Source organism: Macaca nemestrina, chromosome 13 (genome assembly GCF_043159975.1).
Source record: "Macaca nemestrina isolate mMacNem1 chromosome 13, mMacNem.hap1, whole genome shotgun sequence".
Classification (NCBI taxonomy): domain Eukaryota; kingdom Metazoa; phylum Chordata; class Mammalia; order Primates; family Cercopithecidae; genus Macaca; species Macaca nemestrina.
In genome coordinates this window covers 39,813,905-39,835,106 of record NC_092137.1, presented here as the reverse complement: position 1 = coordinate 39,835,106, position 21,202 = coordinate 39,813,905, and the positions used below count along the sequence as shown (strand labels likewise).

At 38.7% G+C, this 21,202-nt stretch overlaps 1 protein-coding gene across 9 annotated transcripts in view; it reads left to right on the top strand.

Annotated features, from left to right (window-relative positions):
- The first annotated feature begins 8,966 nt into the window (after window positions 1-8,966).
- Window positions 8,967-21,202, top strand: part of LOC105464894 (THUMP domain 2 tRNA and snRNA guanosine methyltransferase) — a 54,860-nt gene continuing 42,624 nt past the window's right edge. For 7 of the 9 annotated variants that reach the window (XR_011611632.1, XR_011611631.1, XR_011611630.1 and 4 more), the window contains exons 1-4: window positions 8,990-9,129; window positions 16,537-16,669; window positions 18,370-18,782; window positions 19,988-20,065. Coding sequence is in view for 6 of the 9 variants with exons in the window: in XM_071076589.1 (XP_070932690.1) it covers window positions 9,004-9,129; window positions 16,537-16,669; window positions 18,370-18,782; window positions 19,988-20,065 (750 nt within the window). In the remaining 3 variants the exon portion in view is untranslated. Of the gene's footprint in view, window positions 9,130-16,536; window positions 16,670-18,369; window positions 18,783-19,987; window positions 20,066-21,202 lie in introns of all 9 variants that reach the window. The other 2 variants (XM_024787722.2, XM_011713017.2) reach the window with 2 other exon arrangements.

Genomic DNA, 21,202 nt, shown 5'->3' with positions numbered 1-21,202 from the left:
ATTTATGTATCTGAACATGAAAAAAGTACAGTAAAAGTACTGTATTAAAAATGAAAAATGGTACCTGTATAGGGTACTTATCATGAATGGTGCTTGCAAAACTGGAAGTTGTTCTGGGTGAGTCAGTGAGTGAGTGGTGAGTAAGTGTGAAGGCCTAGGATATTACTGTACACTGCTATAGATTTTATAAACATTGTACACTTAGGATACCCTAAATTTATATAAAAAATGTTTTCAGTAATAAAGTAATCTTAGCATAACTTTTTTACTTTATCAACTTTTTAAATTTGTCTTACTTTTCAACCCTTTTGTGATAACACTGAGCTTGAACACAAACACATTATACAGCTCTACAAAAATATTTTATTTATATCATTGGATCCTATAATCTGTAAGTTTTTTCCATTTTAAAAATTATTTATTTTAGTTTTTAAACTTTTTTGTTAAAATCTAAGACACAATCACACACATCAGCCTAGACCTACAGAGAGTCAGGATCATCAACGTCACTGTCTTTCATCTCCTTACCTCATCCTACGGGGAGGTCTTCAGGGGCAATAACACACACGGAGCCGTCATCTTCTATGATAATCTCTTCTTCTAGAATACCTGCTAAAGGACCCATCTGAGGCTATTTTACAGTTAACTTTTTCTTTATAAGTAGAAGCAGTATAGTCTAAAATAATGATTTAAAAATACAGCCTAATAAAGACATAAACCAGTAACATAGTCATTTATTATCATTATCAAATATTATGCACTGTACATAATTGTATGGGCTATACTTCTTTATGACTGACAATGCAGTCTGTGTAGATTTGTTTATACCTGCATCATAATATCATAGCACAACATGTTACTCATAGGTTTGTTACAACATGCTGCAAACATATGAGTAATGTGTTGTGCTATGAAGTTATGACAGCTATGATGGCATTAGGCAATAGGGATTTTTCAGCTCCATAATGATCTCACAGTACCACCATCATATATGCAGTTGATCGTTGACCAAAATGTCTTTATGCAGTACATGACTCGACATAACTGGGCTATACATTTAAAACACACGGATGTCAAATATATCTGAGATTGTTTGGATTAACAATAATTTCCAATATTTGTTATAGACTTGTATGTCTTAGGACTCTATTTACTAGATAATGCTCAGTACCAAAGTCGTCTTCCAGGAAATCCATCTTTCCAAAACTGTAGCGGGTGTGCTCAGCCCACAGACAAGAAGCCTTGCGGTTTTGTAACAGCACTTCTCTCCTCCCCGTCCACACACTCTTTCACAACTTTAGGAAGTCGTTATTTAAAGAAGCTCACCACCACTGTTAAAAAGAAAGCTGCCAACTTGGAGTGTGTGTGCCCAGCCCCAAAACTCTGGAAAATCTACACTATAATCGGCATCTAATGTAGACAGCCAATACATCATTCGATGCAATCTACTTACAATGTCCAGAAAACAGATTCAATCAATTCTGATTAACATGATGAATCAATGTGCTGGTACAAAGTTAGTACTTTTTGTTTGTTTGTTTGTTTGTTTTTAGACGAAGTCTTGGTCTGTTGCCCAGGCTGGAGTGCATGGAGAGATCTCGGCTCACTGCAACCTCCACCTCCCGGGTTCAAGCAATTCTCCTGTCTCAGCCTCCCTAGTAGCTGGGATTACAGGCATGCACTACCACGCCCCACTAATTTTTATATTTTTAGTAGAGATGGGGTTTCACCATGTTGGCCAGGCTAGTCTCAAACTCCTGACCTCACATGATCCACCTGCCTTGGCCTCCCAAAGTGCTGGAAAACCTATGGGAAATTATAAAATATAAAATTGAGAATATAAGGCCCAACCGCTGATCATAATCCCCATTAATTAACCTGCCCCGAGTTGGCCCAAGACTGCATTGTCCACACCTATCAACAATAAGTAGTAAGCACTTAAGCATTAGACGTTTGATTTATAGAAAATCTATTGTCCGTGAGGAATAAATTCAGCCAAACTCGGATGTCAGCTGGATTCTCTTGATTTGAAATTGGCTTGCACCCCCATCCTATGGCAATGATGACCCAGCACCCCTCTCTGTGCATTCCCTGATGACAGACCACATGCTTAGGTGCCCCTTACCAGCCTGTACACTGACTTCCTGCTTCTGCTGAATGTACTGCATTGAAAGACCTCCACAACCCATGTGGAGGATGCAACTCCTTTTCCTCATCACAGCACCTTACTTTGAGTGCATCACCCTGGTACTTTCACTCCTACTATTTGAGGCAAATGGCTTTGTTTTGTTTATTTTACTGAAAGTTTGGACCACTAAAGATGGTTTAACCTGGCAGTGCCAGAAACAAATGTGAGCATTGAACATCCTTCTTAGAAGTTCTCAGCCAACACCCCACAGGGAATCTCCTACTGCCAGCTTATCCTCACTGGTCTCAGCTTTGCACAGTGCTGTTCCACACGTTCCCCATTATCTGATCTTTCTCCCAGGTAGGGTATTTCCTACCTCTTTTTGACTTCTTATGCAGAACAGTTTAATTATCTCTACATTTCTCTGTTTATGACTTCAGAGCCTCACTAAACTCCATCAAAAAAATTTCTTAAACAGACTATTGTGTACCTAAGATGAATTCCAGGACCAGATTTTAAAATTATTTTTCTTAACCTGGCTACATTTTGATTTTGAAGTTTATGAGACAGAAGTTCCATATCATCTAAATCTATCAGAGAGACAGAGCAGCCCCAAAGCCATACATAGTGATTGAAGGTGCAAATATTGTTACCTGTCTGTGATCTGAAAGCTCAACTGGCAACAAATAATTTCAGGCATTATGTCTTATTTCAAAGATGTTTTACGAGAGAATGAAATGATTGCCTAAGTCAGTGCTTCAGGTTGTATGCTTTTTTTGTATCTATATTATTTTTCTGTTTAGCCAAGTAGTTCATACCTAATACAAAAATTGTAACATTAAATATGAATATAAATAGTAATTTTTAATTACTAGATTTCAGACTTTTTAAAAGAAAATCATTAGAGGATAAGCCTGATTATGTGTGGATACGAAAGAGAACACTTTTTCAATGGTGCTAAAATCCATTTTTCAAAATAGTGCAAGATATCCATGGGCAGCAAGTAATTATCACTCTTCAACAAAAAGATAAAAAAACAAACAAATACGTAATAAGTAAGTCTGCTTGTTCCATAGTCTACTTTCCCTTCATGCCAATGACAGTAGCAATGTTGACTGAATAAAGCTAATGTTCTAATAAACTCTTCAGATTCTATTCTGCCAAATAATGGTCATAATAAAGTAAGGTTCTCTATTTGTGTTTTTGAGAAAATAAAAGCTAACCCTCGGTTATTTTTATTTGCAGATCACATCTGCTTGAGTTTTGAGGTAATTATTTTTTTCCATTACCACTAAGAAAACACACAAAATAAATGACCATCTACTAAAATGGAATAAGACACAGAGGAAAATGAAAAGGATAAATATCAAAACATAGGTATCCTAGCTAGTGTTGGACATTTCTGGGGCTTTCTTTGCACTAAGAAAAAGTTAGGTAATAGCAAACCTCTAAGGAAAATAATTCATAGTCAATATTGTCATAAATGCAGCAAGAGAAAAGGAATATTAAAACAATAGTCTGAGGGAGGTGAACATAACTGCAAAAAGAAAATGGCTTTATTTAGTCACTAGAGCTGATTCAAGTAAATTGAAGAAAATTGCAGATTTAGTCATTCATTCATTCAACATATATATCCAAGAAATAATGTCTATACTCTCTTCCAACTGGGGTATCATAAGGTCTATATTTTGAATTTTATGAGCTCAAAATATGTTTAAACAAAATCACATCAAACAGCCTCATGTCTTGAAATATGCATTAAATACATGCCACACTTTTCAGAAAAGACATTGGAAATAGTCAACTGTATTTGTATATCAAAGTAATTTCATGCACTATAGATCTAAAGCAAAGATAACATATAAAAAAAGAATTATCTCTCTAGATCAGAGTGTAAAGATTGTATCTTTTGAATTTTGATTCTACATTAAAACTAGTGCTGTAAACACTAATTAGCAAATACTGTTTTAAGGACAGTATTTACATATACCATGCAATGTTCTGCTGAATTTTCTCCTTTTTGATTGTATGTTCAAAGAAGCACCATTCAAGATGATTATTTTGTGTACTTAAGTGGTTTAAAGGATCAGTATGTGACCAATAGTTTTTTCCTAAATGGTTTGCATTTGCCATAAAAATATGTAGATTCTCTTTTTCACAACTTATACTGACTCGGTTGGAATGTGTCTGTCTGACAGATTCGTGTGTCTGTATCTGTGGTTTTACCACAATGCCATAATACAATTGAATTCCATAAAATGTATAAAATCCTACTCTTTCCAAATTACTCTATGAGGCTGTGTGGCAGAAGTTCATCATACCGTCACAGTGCAATGCTCACAAATGAATGGGGGAAGAGACTAGGCTAATACAAATCACAGGGAGAGAAGCAAACCAAGTTAGCTGCTCCTACCTAGGAAGAGTGGGTGCCCGTATCAATCAAGATTCCTTGTTGCAAGAAATGGATGCTAACTTTAACTGATTAAGCAAAGTAAAGCGTGTGTGCGTGCGTGCGTGCGTGTGTGCATGCGTACGTGTGTGTGTGTCTGTGACTCATTTGCTGGGCAGTCTGGAAAACCAATCTGGAAGCTAAGCTTTCAGAAACTGGCCTAACCAGAAAACTAACTGCTGCCACTACTACCACCACCCCAGCAGTTCCTCTTCTGCCTCGGGAACTCAATCCTATTCATGAGGCTGTTGCTGAAGGTCAGACACCCCAACAGTATCCCCAGGAAAGTAAAAGGAATTGTGGAAAGAGCCTTTTCCCCTACATGGCTCATTTCTGAGTCATGTGAGGTTGATCGGTAATATCTAGATCACATGACTATGCCCTGGTTAGCAAAGAGGCTCCACCAGCAGGAATTGGGTGGGGCTCATCAGAAGGATGATGCCCCAGACTTGGCAGAGATATGGTTTGGATTTGTGTCCCCACCCAAATCTCATGTCGAATTGTAATCCCCAATGTTGGAGGAGGGGCCTGGTGGGAGGTGACTGGATCATGGGGGTGGAGTTACCCCTTGCTGTTGTCATGACAGTGAGTGAGATCTCACGAGATCTGGTTATTTAAAAGTGTGGAGCACTTCCCTATCCTCTCTCTTCCTCCTGCTCCCACGAGATCTGGTTATTTAAAAGTGTGGAGCACTTCCCTATCCTCTCTCTTCCTCCTGCTCCAGCCATCTAAGAGAATCCTGCTTCCTCTGCCCCCATGAATGTAAGTTTCCTGAGGCCTCCCCAGCCATGCTTCCTGTTGAGCCTGCAGAACAGTGGGCCAATTAAACCTCTTTTCTTTATAAAGTACCCAGTCTCAGGCGTTTCTTTATAGCAGTACAAGAATGGACTAATATGGTGTTCAAAGGGAGATAAGAACCCAAATACATGACAAAGGCTTACTCAGTTTCAGAATAAGCTCATTTATTCAACCTCACTAAGTGGCTACCATTGCTGAGGCCAGTTGCTTTCCTTTTATTCCTATATATGACACCGTGTTGTCATCCTTTTTGTGCCCCTCTCAGCAATTCAGCCCTGTCACCATTACCTCCCATTGATTTGAAAGTTTCTCAAAGGCTGGAACATTTAACTAGCACATTTGTCACAAACTCAACAAGTATTTATGAATGGATAAACAAATGATAAAAGTATAAAATATTGCATAAGTGAAAGCGTACAAGAAAGGCAGGAAAGCGCACCATAGAAGATGTGGCATTCTAGCCTATCCTTAAAGAAAAATAAAGAAAGGAAGAGAAGAGCGCTCTAGCCAAAGGGAACTGTGTAAGCAATGGCCTGGGAGAAGGGAAGTAGTGGGCATTTTGAAGAAGTCAGCACTTGAATTGCTTGGCATCTAGCAACAGTTCTTTATCTCATGGAGAGAAGAGGCCAAGGCTTGTCACCAACCCTACTCAACTGTACCAGAATACAGGAGAGCGAGGTGGCAAGCTTGACACTGATGACTTCTCAGGTAATTCTGAGGAGTATTCCTGGATAAGAAACATTATTTATAAAGTGTAGAGGGAGGAAGAGGAGATAATGAGGAAGAGAGGAAGTAGCAAGCAAAGTTGTGAAGAAGTTTATTTTGCGGGTCCTCCTATCCCCTTCATGCCCTCACTTCTCTACTTCATTGGCCTCACTACCTTGCCTTTATTCCAGTATCCTGCTTGCAAAGGCCCCTGCTGATAGGGCAGTTACTGCAATTCTCCTGAGAGGGAACTCCTTAGTTGCCCTTCCATGTAGTTACTTTTTATTGGCATACATTTGAGAGGCCACCACTGGCAAGCCAGTGTTCTCGCTACAGATGCCCAGATAAAGTCACCCCACCCTCAACGATTTCACAATCTATAGCACTTTCATTTTAATATATAAGAATATATATCATACACCTTTAAGAATAAAAGAATTGTCAATGGCACCAAAATAGGGAGCTATCTCGAAGCAAATAGTCTTGTCCTAAATTCTTAAAACACCTCCACTTAAAAGTCTGTCCATTCTAAAATTGTTCCTGCCGACTTCCAATTTCCTACATGTTGAAATATGTAATATTCAAACAGCAAATTGCAGCTGGATATGCTAAATTTGTCTACAGGGATCCATAGTTTTCAGAAGATACTTTTTTAAATGATAAGAGATGATGGAGAAAAGAGTATCTGAGTAATGGGGGAGAGAATTCCAGGCAACTCTCTTAGCAGAAAGTGAATTAATTTCTTACTAAAGAGGCAGAACTCCCCCTATTCCATCACATCGCAAGCATTTTGTGAAGGGCATTGGTACAGCTGACGTGCTGCAGCACAGTTCAAAAGGAACAAATGCACATGACCCCCACATCTGAAACAAGAGTAGCCCCTGACCTTGCTAACCAAAGGCTCCTGGAGGGGAAAAGTCATCAGAAGAAAGAGCGGAATGTAAGGGGAAGATTGATTGGCTCTGCAAGACTGCAGCCTCAGCTCAGCTGTGGTTTCACCCAGGTGAGCACACTGCTGGTTGGAGCCGGGCTAAATAGGTCATTTTATTTTTTCAACTGCCTTTGGTTGTACTGACATAACTGGGCCCCCACCCACGGCTCTACCACATCTCTATCAACTCTACTCATATACTTTATGCTCTAATAACACCTAACCGCTATCGTGGCCTTCCTGTTCCCCACCCCCCACACACTGTCTCAGACATTTTCATCTGCTGCTTCTCCCTCTTACATATCGTTCAATGCTGGACTCAAGAACGATTTTGTCCAGGAAGCCCTCTCTGCCTCCTCTTTGTTAGTGCCGTCATATCTTCCTGGGTATGTCCTCAGTAAGTCATTCAACTTCACCATCCTCTAAGCCTTTGAAGTCCAAACCCTTGCTTACCCATCTTTGAATCCTCAAGACAGGGTGGTAACTGGCAGAGAGTAGGTGTTCAGTATTTGTTGAACTGAATGGAATGCATCCTATCTGCATACTTAACATCTTGGGCACAGAATGTAGAGAGAACTAAAGAGGGTTCCTGTCCTCCCCAGACAGACTTGACAGAACCCCAAAGTATACAGAAGTTGGAATGAGCTACGGCAGTAGCCCAGAAAAGGAGAACATACGTCTGAAGGCAAGAAAAGAATTCATCAAAACGGTAGTGTGTGAGGGCCAGGTGCTTGTAATCCCAGCACTTTGGGAGGCCGAGGCAGGTGGATCGCTTAAGCTCAGGAGTTCGAGACCAGCCTGGCCAACATGGTGAAACCCCGTCTCTACAAAAAACACAAAAATTAGCCCGGTGTGATGGGGCTCGCCTGTGGTCCCACCTACTGGAGAGGCTGAGGTGGGAGGATCGCTTGAGCTCAGGAGGTGGAGGTTGCAATGAGCCAAGATCACGTCACTGCACTCCAGCCTGGGCGACAGAGGGAGACCTGTCTCAAAAAATAAAAACTAAAAAGAAGCATCTGAGAAGTCCTAAGATTGAACCTTGGAAAAGCTCATGTGATGTGACTCCATGAAGAATTTGTACTGTAGGGCCCAGTAGAGCATGAGTTGGGGGTGGGTGCGGGGGGTGGGAGTGTCGGGGGAGGTGAGGGAGTATCAGTTCTTCACCTTAGCATCCCATTCTGAAGCACAGGAGAGCCCCTTGTCAGAGACAGACACGCATTTATCATTTCTGTATAACTGACTCAATGCACAGCTATGGAGCTAATTTCACGCTGTTTATCTTGTAACATGGATTTTATCTATGCTTCCCAAGTAATATTTTCATTTCCATTTTAAAATTCAGAGTTTAGAAAAAGGCCCTCAAATACTGTTAGGAGAACCATTCAAATCAGGTGCCCAAAACTAGATGGCACATTCATTCATCTATGGTTGGATGGTTAATAAGCAGTGCAAGAAATGAGCTGTTTCAGAACGCAGACATTTGTTAGAGAACAGGAACTTCTGCTCTCCGTCCTGGAGATTCACAGGTTTGGCCCAATTCTTTGTGAAAACAGACCAGGGCTCCTTCTATGAGAAGAGTGGAAGAGAGGAATGAAGGACAGGAAGAGGACGGAGTTGGGAGGAACAGAAAAGGCATTATGTTACATAGGGAGAAATCTAGGCTCCAGCCTCAGCTGTGCTGCTAACTCGCTGTCTCTTGACCTCTCTGGGCATTAATTTCCTCAATCTACAAAATAAGGCAACAGGACTGAATTATCCATTCTAGCCCTTCCACCTATGATTCTAACCCATTTCGGTGCGCCTAATGAAGGAGGGGACATATGGTCAACCAAGAAGACCCATAGGGGCCACGGCGGGCTGATACGACCCTCCCGGGCTCTCCCTCCCCACCCCGCCTTTGGCACCACCCGCCCCTGCGCGCCGCCTCCGGGAGCGAGCCGCGCGCGCCCGAGGCCACGTGACCTGAAGCCGCGGGGGCGCGCCCCAGCCGCCATGTCGGAGGTGCGTGGAGAGCCGGGGTCCGGAACTGAGGCCGGCGCCCGATTCTTCTGCACCGCGGGTCGCGGCCTGGAGCCGTTCCTGATGCGCGAGGTGCGGGCGCGGCTGGCGGCCACGGAGGTGAGTGGGCCTCGCTGCGCGCCTGGGAAGGTGGGCGGCCCTGCCCCTGCCCCGTTGCCCACCCGAGGCCAGTCGTGCATGCGGGAAAGCGACGCCGGCGCCCCTCTCTGTTCCACCCGACGGTCGCCGCCCCCCGAGGTTGACTGGCAGGCGCTTCCGCTATGGCCGAGGGAAGCCACCATTCCTTTCTTTCCTTGCATAGCAAATCCAGTTCCTCATTTCTCAGGGCTCAAGTTTTTAAGAGAGGTGTTGAGGCAAGTTATTTCCTGCATTCTTTAAAGTACTTAGTAGTGCCTGTAATTAGAATCTGGCTTGTCAGAGTTAGAACCCTTCGTTCTTTAAATGCAAAGATGATCTCCAAGTTCAGTTACCTGACTTTTTGTTAGTTTCTTGACAGTGATAGTATTTTACTTCATAGGATTGTTGTGAGGATTAAATGACATAGCGTATGCAAAGTACACTTTAAACGCGCAGTAAATAGCAGCCAGAAAAACAATATACTCTTGCGGGCCTCATGGTTATCTGTTGTTGATTTCCGTGAAATGAACAAAGTTTTTAAGCATTGGTTTAGGTTTTAGAACGTTGAAAACTGGTTTCTTGAAAGTAGAGGATGAAGGTATAATAGAAAAGGTATCTTGATGGGGGGGGTACATGGGACAGTGTGAGTGGTGTGCTCTTAGAAAAGGAGAGCTTGCTAAATGAAATTAACCCCTCCACCCTGGCAGCTTCTACAGTGTGGGAAGCCCACAAAAGGAGTTTCTGCAGTGAAGAGTTGGAGTCATGAAGAATTATGTCAGTTTTATTAGACTGCCTGCCACCGGTGTTTTGGGTCACAGAATTTAATAGAGTATTGAATGTAGCTAATCTAAAAAAGCAACAATATATAGTAACTACTGACATTTATTGAACATTTAATATGTGTCAGGCATGTGTTCTTAGATCTTTACCCTACATTTATTTGCATACTTTTCACAACAGCCCTATAAGGTAGGTGTTCCACATTTAACAGATGAGAAAAATGAAGCACAGGTAAGTCCAATAATTTATTCAAATCATGCAACTAGAAAATCGCAAAGATGGGATTCAAACCTGAGCTGGGAAATCAAGCATGAGTATATAATCACGTTCAAACCAGGCCCATGACATAGGGCTGCGCTGGTTTGTTTTTTCAAACGCTGACTTAGAGTGCTTGGTGTGAAAGAGAGATGGCTTGGCCCAGTTGAATATGTAGGTTTATTAGAAAAAAGAAAGACTCTCTGCTTGTTCTCCATCTTCTCTAAAGACAAATGAAATTGGGAAAACTTTATTACCAGGAAGAAAATTCAATTACCTATAGGGAAAACTTTGTGACAGTGAGAGTAATTAAATGCCAGTAGATTTGGGAATTTCCATATTCTGCTCTTGTATGTTTGAAGGACAGATAGGTCCGGAAATGGGATCTGAACAAATAATCTCTGAAATTCCACCTCAGTTGCTCTGATACAAAGTGAACTCTCAAAGTTAAGGCAATCCTGAAATAACAGTGATGACAACTAACATTTATTAAGCACTTAAAATGTTAGACAAGTTATGTGCATGTTATGATTTAATCCTCAAAAGACTCCTATGTAATAGACTTTTACCTCCATATTTTACAAAAAAAGAGAAGATTGGGACTTGTATCTGGAGCCTTTCTAGTTTTAAAGCCTGTGTGCTTTACCACTAGGCTAAGTTACTGTGGGAATCTGCCCTGGAACGTTGGATGTAGTTTATTTCTGTAACACCGTGGTAGAGTATGTATGGGCTTTAGAATCAAAAGACCTGTGTGCAGATCTTATATATTTCTGTAGTAGATATGTAACTTTGGGCAAATTACTCAAATTTCTGAGCCTCAATTGTCTTGAATGTAAAATAGAGATGATAGCTACTTTAAAGGATTAATGTAATCACTGAAACAAAGATAGCACAGGTAGCATGATGCCTAGCAAATAGTTGGTGCTCAATAAATTTTAGTTCCCATACATGAGTTGTATAGTAATACTTAAAACATTCTTTTAGTGACAAGAGAATGTTAGAAACTTTGGATCACATCAAGGAAGTTAATATTCTAAAATCTAAATTTACAAAACAGATTAATTCAAGAATGATTGTTTAAGAAAGTAATCACCTCATTTTAATCAGTGTTTTTCCAATTTTGATGAACATAAGAATCACTGGGGAAGCTAGTTGAAAATGAGTATTTCTGGGTGCCAGCCCCAAAAGGTTTTCTTTTAACAGGGCGGCTGGTAAGCCCAGGTGATACCATTTTAACATGAAAACATGCTGCCCTCCCAGGTAACTCCAACACACAGCTTGCAGTGGAAAATTTCCTGTGTATTCTTTTTAGCTTTCTATCATGGAGAATTTCAGAAATACACAAAAGTAAACAAAATAGTATGCTGAATCTAGCCTGGTGCGGTGACTCACGCCTGTAATCCCAGCACTTTGGGAGGCCAAGGTGGGCGGATTACCTGAGGTCAGGAGTTCAAGACCAGCCTGGCCAACATGGTGAAACCCCGTCTCTACTAAAAATACAAAAAGTTAGCCAGGTGTGGTGGTGCACACCTGTAGTCCCGGCTATTCAAGAGGCTGAGGCAGGAGAATTGCTTGAACCCTGGAGGCGGAGGTTGCAGTGAGCCAAGATCACGCCACTGCAGTCCAGCCTGGGCAACAGAGCAAGACTCCATCTCAAAAAAAAAAAAAAGAAAAAAAATAGTATGCTGAGTCTGCATGGTGTAGTTTAACATGTTCCTCTATCCTCTGTATTTCCTACAAGTTGAAATCCTGTAAGTTGTATCTAGAACTTGGTCAGATTCAAGTTTGATGTTTTTTCTCCCTTCTGGTTGTATGGCAAATTTCTTCATAAGTCCCTGGAATGATGTTAAATATTTAATTTACGTATCTACAAACACGGATCACTTAGACTACTTTGAAGAAATTAATATATTGAGAAAAATTAAGCTTTATAATGATGTTTAATGTATTAAGTACTGCTATTTAGTGTAAGACTAATAGTAGGAACAGTTATTTTAAGATAAAATTGAATGTTGTAGAGATGTCTCTAATGTCAGTTCACCAGAAAAGTCCTGTCAGTTGATTCATTGGTCTTTGTAAACTCACATATCAAACACTATTAACACAGGTCCTGAATAGGCCACGTAAATTTTTGTTTTTTTAATGGTGTCATCACAGTCGAGGGTAGTGGGGTTGAGTTAAGCAGAAAGTCAGATTATTTCATAGTTATTTTCATTTAATGGAATAATTGCATAAGGTTGCCTTAAAGATTCTCTGCATTCACTTTAAATTGAATGCCTTTTTTTTTTTTTTTTTTTTTTGACAGAGTCTTACTCTGTCACCCAGGCTGGAGTGCAGTGGCGTGATCTTGGCTCACTGCAACCTCCACCTCCCAGATTCAAGCAATTCTCCTGCCTCAGCCTCCCAAGTAGCTGGGATTACAGGTGCCTAGCTAATTTTTGTATCTTTAGTAGAGACAGGGTTTCTACTAAACATATTGGCCAGGCTGGTCTTGAACTCTGGACTTCAAGTGATCCGCCCACCTTGGCCTCCCAAAGTGCTGGGATTACAGGCATTAGCTACCATGCCCAGCTGAATGTCCTTTTTACAAATTAAGTGAAACATATTTTTGAATTCCTTCTTCTAAAATAAACCAAAACAAACTCAAACACCACATTAACCCATCACTTAGCACTTTCAAATTAGTTCTGAAACTGGCCTCTTTAGAATTAGGAGACCTTTGGTACCTCCCTATATCATGATATGTTTTTGCGTAGATTTAGACTTTTTTAAAAAAATTATCACAGGATCAGGCTCTATCACTCAGGCTAAAGAACAGTGGCGTGATCACAGATCACTGCAACCTTATTTCCCCAGCTCAAGCAATCCTCCCACCTTACCCTTCCAAGTAGCCTCTTGGACTACAAGCACATGCCACCATGCCCAACTCATTTACTTTTTGTACAGACAGGGTCTCACTGTGTTGTCCAGGCTGGTCTCAAACTCCTGGGCTCAAGCAGTCCTCCCACTTGGGCCTCCCAAAGCACTGGAATTATAGGCGTGAGCTACCACTTTCACCCTAGATTTAAACTTTTAATCTTGGTGTTAAATTTGAATCCATGAATTTTAAAAGAAAGGAAAAATAATGTTTAGATAATCTAGTAGAAAAAGAGCTGTTATTACTTAATAAAGGCTGTTATTTCATCTTCGGAAGTGTTATACATAAAACCAGGTGTTTTTAGACACTTGGTTATGATTTAATTCTAGATAGAAAAAACTAGATTGTATATATAAATAAATTTTCAGGTGAGAAACTTGAGAACAAAATATTCCAAATGCCTTATTTCTCCCTGAGTGTTGTAATTAAATATGAATAGTTACAAGAAATAAACTAAAGAAAAAGAGAATTAGTAGCTTCAGCAGTTCTTGAAATCATAAGCACTAAAATTAATTCTCCCTACTGTTTTAAGATATAATACCTATCTTCACAAAGAGTGAACTGTTTAAGTGCATTCACAGATAGGATTATTTGATTCTCACAGTTAGTACTATTTTACAATTTATTAAACTACAGTAAGTCTTCATTTAATGTCATCAGTAGGTTCCTGGAAACTTTGACTTCAAGCAAAAGGATGTATAATTAAATCATTTTTACCATAGGCTAATTGAAATAAACAAGAGTTCCTACAGTATATTTCTAGTCGCAAAAATTTCACAGACTTCTAAATAAAGAGGTTATTTAGAACACTTCTAATAGTAAATGCTGAAATAACTCTTCTAATATTAAACATTGAAATAAATGTAAGCTATACATACATTTAAGAAAGATTGATAAAAACAAGTAGGATAATTGTTTATCCATCTATTCCAGTTCAGTTATTCCATGGTTGTCACTGGCCAGGGCCTATCCTGGCAGCTCAGGGGACAAGGTGGGAACCAGCCCTGCATAGGATGCCATCCCATTCCCCAGCGCACTCACACGCCCACACATTTACTTGCACTGGGACCATGTAAACATACCAGTGACATAACAGGCACACTCTGAGATGTCAGAGGAAACTGGGGCACTCAGGGAAAACCCATGCAGACATGGTTCACCTGGACAGTAGCCCTGGCTGGGAATTGGTATTTTTTCTTATCAATATCATGATGAAACAATGTTGAACAAAACAGTGTTATTCAAGGACCTGCTCTACTTCTGATAACATGCTTATTCTAAAAGAAATGTAGGCCTTATGATAATTCATAGAATAATGTTGCTGCTTTTGGTTTTGAGAATGTATAATTCTTAGAATAATGTTGCAGTTTTGGGTTTCGAGAATGTATTTGGCATTTTACTGCACTAACATACTATTCTTATGATCTGATGTTCTAAATAAACTTTTTGGGTCCTCTTAATTAACTTGATAGTCATATTCTTTTTGGAAACCACTGGCCCCGGGGGGAAATATATATATATTTAAATGTAAATATACATTTTTAAAATATAAATATATTTTATGTATATATATGTTAGAGAAAGCTGATCAGATAAAATGCTTCCCTTGATATTTGAATAAGAAAAGAAGATCTTCGTACAATTAAGTAACTATAATATCTAGATCACTGACTGCCTAGGTTAAAGTCACTGGTCTAGATCTTTGCGCATCATTTTACTTGTTTACAGAATTTGAAACTTAAAACCAAACATTTTCAGTAAAGTATTTAGTCCTGTTCCCCCAGAATCTTGGCAAAGTATTTCGTCAGTTAAATTGTTCTGCGATGGCTTTAGTATCAACTGTATTCTTACGTCAGCTAACTTATGAATTTTTGATAATTTACTTTTTAAAACTTTGTTTTCAAGTTTCTTAGCATTTTGAAGTATATACTTTAGTTTTGGGGAAATGTCACCTATGTAATAAGAAAGAAGTAAATTCTAGAAACCAGAAGTTCTGGTTTTGGTTACTTCACTATCCCCTTATATATTGATTCCTAAATGTTCTTTTCATTCCCTGCTTCCTCCCATAGTGTCATTGTCTGTTCCTCCATCTATTTTGGTCAGCTGCATTGCTGTAAGCTATTTGAGTTTTAATTGGTGCCAATCTAGGGCTTCTTCAGGAGAGATTCTCTTTCATCAGCCTGGAGTAGCAACCCCAGAAATTACCATTCCAAGAGTTTAATTAGATCTTGTCAGATCCAAAACAAGCAAAAACCCTTGGAGTTCAAGTACCCATGGATGGTAGCTGCCATAACACAAGAAACCCCACAGTCCCTGGTGTCCGAGTTCTAGGAGATTATTTAGAACCATCCTGTTCAATTGTTGGCCACTGCTAAAAAGAGAGCCCACATCCATCCTGGACTTAAAAGGGTTGGGTTGACCCTAAAAGAGTTAAGATTCCGTTGGTATTGAGCACCCTTTGTCACAGCATATTAGGCTTCCTGTGAGTCAGTGCTCTTTTCATTTTCCTTCTCTTGCCACGTATCCATCCTTTCTCCAAAACCTGTTTCTGTTTGATGCATATGTCTTGCTTCTACTCGTTATCCAGTTTCTGCAGCCAAGTATCTCGTCATTTCTACCTCAGTAACCTCCTTCTCCCTCTAGCATCATATTCTACACTCAGTCCTTTATGCCTCTTGTGAAGTAATTTTTTCTGTCAGCTAATTCAGTGCTGTCACAGTTTTCATCAAAAGTCTATAATGGTTGACCATTACCATTCGTGGTACTCAAAATTTCATGACCATTTGTCAGGCTGGCCTAAACTACATCATCCATCCACCTGACACTATCAATCAGCATAATACAGCAAATGTTGCTTACAGTTTACTTCAGCCAGGTTTTCATTCCCACTTCTGCATCTGCCCCTTGTTCTTTTATTAGAATCCTTCTTCCCAAACCTTACAGGATTCCTTCCGAAGACTCTTTGTAATGTCGGCTTTCATATTCATTTCTACTTAGTGTACTTACAGCTTGTCAATGCATTATAATGTTAAAACTTTTAGTTTTCTTCTGGGTTTAATTCAAGTTATTGTCTTAGAAATCTTATGTTTTAATGTGTATGTCAGTGTGTGTCTATTATTCAGAATATATGTTTTATGCTTCCTGGTAGCCTACAGGTAAGTCTTCAATAAATATCCACCTTGGGCTAGACACCTAATTGTCTAGTACATTATACCTTTGTCTACTTTTGGTGGTGATAGGATCTACCTTAGAGGGTTGTTATAAGGGTGAGGAGGAAAGTACTTATTCAGAGTTCCTAGTACAGAGCCTGACAAATAGTAGATACTTCAGAAATGGTTATTTTTATTTTTAATTTAAATGCTGTACCTTAAGAGGGAAAAAATACCATTTTTACACTGACACTGGACTACATTGAAAGCTGTTTTTTTTATTTCTAGGTTGAATATATTTCAGGAAAGGTTTTTTTCACCACCTGTTCTGATTTGAATATGTTGAAGAAATTAAAATCTGCCGAAAGATTATTTTTGCTGATTAAAAAGCAGTTTCCACTTATTTCTTCTGTAAGTAAAGGTATGGCATATCCATATGTGTGTTGCTTTTACCCACATGACACATTGTACTCCAACATTTTCTGCTTGATAATTAATATGTAGCCATTTTACACTTTAATATTCATTGACATGTGTGGGATCATTAATTGTGTATTTTTCTGTATTTCCTGAATATTATCACCTGATTGTAGTAGAATATTTCTTCTCTTTGCAAACTGTGTGCTGCCTTTTTTATGAGAGTTTAATGTCTTAAGCCACATTTCTTCGAGAATTATGATCAGGTACCTTCTTTTTTTTTTTTTTTTTTTTTTTTTTTTGAGACGGAGTCTCGCTCTGCCGCCCAGGCTGGAGTGCAGTGGCCGGATCTCAGCTCACTGCAAGCTCCGCCTCCCGGGTTCACGCCATTCTCCTGCCTCAGCCTCCTGAGTAGCTGGGACTACAGGCGCCACTGCGCCCGGCTAGTTTTTTGTATTTTTTAGTAGAGACGGGGTTTCACCGTGTTAGCCAGGATGGTCTCGATCTCCTGACGTCGTGATCCGCCCATCTCGGCCTCCCAAAGTGCTGGGATTACAGGCTTGAGCCACCGCGCCCGGCCTGATCAGGTACCTTCTTTAGAGATATATATGGTCAGTTGCATTTGGATTTAGAAACATGCAGTAATCCAAAATGCGTTATTTTAATAGTAAATCAGTGAAAATCGTCATATTGTACATTTTAACTGTGTGATATAATTGGAAAAATACTGCATAGTAAATATTTTTATTTCTGGGACCTTAAATGTTTTTGATAAACTTATGCCCGCTTATCAAGCATTAGAGGTAAAGGGGGCATAAGAGATTTCTTGTCCACTCTCTAAATTTTATAAATATGCTACTAAAACAACATATGGATCTTGATAAAAACAACAAAACATGGTCAGACACTGCAGGTTTAAACGCTGCCTTAAACTTCAATTTGAATTACATAAGAGATCATGTATTTATAGCCTATAATAAACTATTTTAAGAAAGATGCAAATGGCAAGAAATCAAGACCAAGCAGAAAAAATTGTTTTAAAGCAAATCCCAAAGTATTATACTGTGGGGTAAATATAATTCCTCCCAGTACTCTACACACATTCATCTTTAAGGAACTACAGTAATTTTTGGATCATCTTGATGACCCTGGTTCATCAAGAGAAGATTAAACTTTGCTGAGCATACTGGCAGTATGCTAAGCTATGAATGGCTTGTGAGTTACTTTATGGAAACGCACTATAATATACTTATTAATATGGTGTGGGCTAAAATGTAACAGGCCCAAGATTCAGCTCCTCTGTTTCTGAGCTGAGTTTTTCAATTTATTCTTTTCTTATAAAAACTTAATTTTTATAGGCAAGATCACCATTATTTAAGGGTTGATATACACTCTAGGTCTATGTATATGTTGAAGAGATACATATATTACCATAGCACAAATAATCTTTCTAGGTTATTATATGGTAATTCTATAGAAATTTTAACACAGTGTGGATGCTGTATATGCAATATAAGAATGAACTTTATTCTGCACAATATTCTTACGGTAAATGGAATATAAACTCCAAATGGAAGTGAAGTTATTCATGTAGCAATTTAATAAAAATTCAAAGAAATAAAGGTAATGGAATTTGGGGGTGATGATTGTAATAGATAGTCTTTAAAGCTTCAATATAGGATCAACAAGATTTTTCTTATTTAGGAAAACTACTTAACGAAATGCAAAGACTTATAAATGAAGATCCAGGAAGTTGGTTGAATGCCATTTCAATCTGGAAAAATCTTCTTGAACTTGATGCAAAAAAGGAAAAACTTTCTCAGAGAGATGATAACCAACTAAAAAGAAAAGTGGGAGAAAATGAAATCATCATTGCAAAGAAATTAAAAATAGAACAAATGCAAAAGATAGAAGAGAATAGGGACTGCCAGCTGGAAAAACAAATAGAAGAAGAAACTCTGGAGCAAAGAGATTTTACCACTAAAAGTGAAAACTTTCAAGAAGAAGAATTTCGGAATGACATAGAGAAAGCAATTGATACTCATAATCAGAAGGACTTGACTTTCAGAGTATCTTGTCGCTGCAGTGGAACTATTGGAAAGGCCTTCACTGCACAGGTATGCTTGCATCCCAAAGTGGAGTCTGTCGCCCAGGCTGGAATACAGTGGCACGATCTGGCTCACTGCAACCTCCGCCTCCCAGGTTCAGGTGATTCCCTTGCCTCAGCCTCCTGAGTAGCTGGGATCACAGGTGTGCGCCACCACACCCAGCTAATTTTTGTATTTTTAGTAGAGACAGGGTTTCACATTGGTCAGGCTGGTCTTGAACTCCTGACCTCAAGTGATCCACCCACCTCAGCCTCCCAAAGTGCTGGGATTACAGGCAGGAGCCACTGCACCTGGCCTGTGGGTCCCATTTTTTTTAAAAGAATTACTTACTCTTTAGATTGAAAATGAGATGCAAACCTCTCACAGAACGAATAACTAGGCCCAGACAATTAGTTCTTATGGAATTAAATATCTTTAAAACTACATTTTCCTTTTAATTTTCCCTCAGATGTTTAAGAGGAATGGTATGCCATTCCAAGTAATTCCTTTCTTATACTTTGTGCCTAAAAATTTCCTTAAATCTACAGATGTCCTTTGTATTTGGAAATCCTGATACCATAGTCCTCAGCTTTTGGGGTTTCTCTTCAGTTCAGCTTTGTGCTTATTCAGTGGCTACTCTGCACAGGTCCTGTACATGGGATTGTCACCAGGACCTAGACTGCAAATGCATGTGAAGTCTCAGCAATATAGAGAAGAGTGAACACCACAAATTGGCCATCACCAAACCTCATCAGTTGGCCCTTACAAAGTTCAGTGATGTTAAAGGCCATTGGTCTGAATACTTTATCAACCTTAAAATCAGTCAGACCCTAAAGGGTGAGTCTAATGATACTAATCTGGTAATTTTTAAACACATAGGCTTATAGTAGCTGAAATAGTTATCTTTCAGCTTGCATCTGTTTCCTGAAACCCAGAATGATCATATTTATCAGGTCATAATCTAGTTATTTCATATGCCTAAAATTACAAGAATAGAGATTATGCATGAGTAGACGTTAATGCCATGGAGTGTATTGGGGGCTAGGGCAGATAAAATACAGCCTTACTGCCTGAAATAGAAAATGCTTTCATGTACGATTTTAATATCAGAACTCTAAATTACTGTCGGATAGCCTGACTTGATTTTCTTATAGGCTTCTCTGTTAGTTTTGCTTACATTTAAACTTAAAATTTTCATTTTTAGTATTCTTTTCTTTAACTTGCTACTTTTCCAGGAGGTAGGAAGAGTAATTGGAATTGCTATTATTAAACACTTTGGATGGAAAGCAGATTTGAGGAATCCAAAATTAGAGGTAATGAGTATTTATTTTATTTTATATACTTGTAACCTAATTCTTTAAAGACCGTGTTCTGTATTCTTATCATACCTTTCCGTTTTATTTTACAGTTGTAAAAAGTATATCGACAGGGATCCAGCAGTCCATTTTATCTTTAGTATTACAATAGTACAGATAGTTTTGCCAGCAGTTTTCACTGTGAAAATATCTTACCCAACTCCAAGAAAAGATTTTTTGGAATGAAGTTATCTGGTCACAATTGAAGAAAAAACATTTATTATTATGAGGTTACAGCGATGTTCTCTCTAGTCTCTATAATACACACAATCTATGATTTAAAAAACTTTAGCTAATGTTAAAAAATGGATAACAACAAAAATCCTGCACAAAATTCAATAGTATGTGTTAATAGTGGCTTTGTTATGGATATGGGATTATGTTTTTATTTTCCAAAATTAATTTAATAAGGTTACACTATTTTTAATTGGAACAACTATTTGTATGGGGAAACAAAAAATATTCTTTGCTATTTTTTGAAAGCCATCTTATAAAGTTGACATATAACCAATAATTTTCATGATTAATTCATAAATTTATTTATCACTTATTATGTAGGTTTAAATGGAGTAATAACTGGACAAATCAGAACATTGTGTGTTGTTTTATTTTTAGATTTGCTTTTGTCTGACATTTTTCACTTTAAAAAAAATGCCTGGTATATATTTTTTATTGTTTGTCATACTAAATATTTTGATCCCAAGAATGTTTTGACATACAAGTATCTTTCTCTTACCTGCCCCTTTCCAATTCTTAATCATCTCTTCTCTGTGGCTTTCTCGTCCCCATCTCCCTGAGTCTCTCGTTGTCTCAGAATTGTTTTTCTCATAGATTATCTCATGAATAAATATAGCAAATTCAATTCCTATCAGCCATTTAATGCAATTAATAGCTATTATGGATAGAAATAATTAACACAAAATTGGAAACACAAAAATCACACGTAGTAAAATTTTTGACTAAAAAATTGACAGAAGAATGAAATCTCAACAAATTTCCTTCTGCAAAATTGATAAGAAAACATTTATAGTGGGAGAGGCTCTTCTTAATAACATTCAATATGTAAACATGTCATATCTTTAGAATAAATTGTCA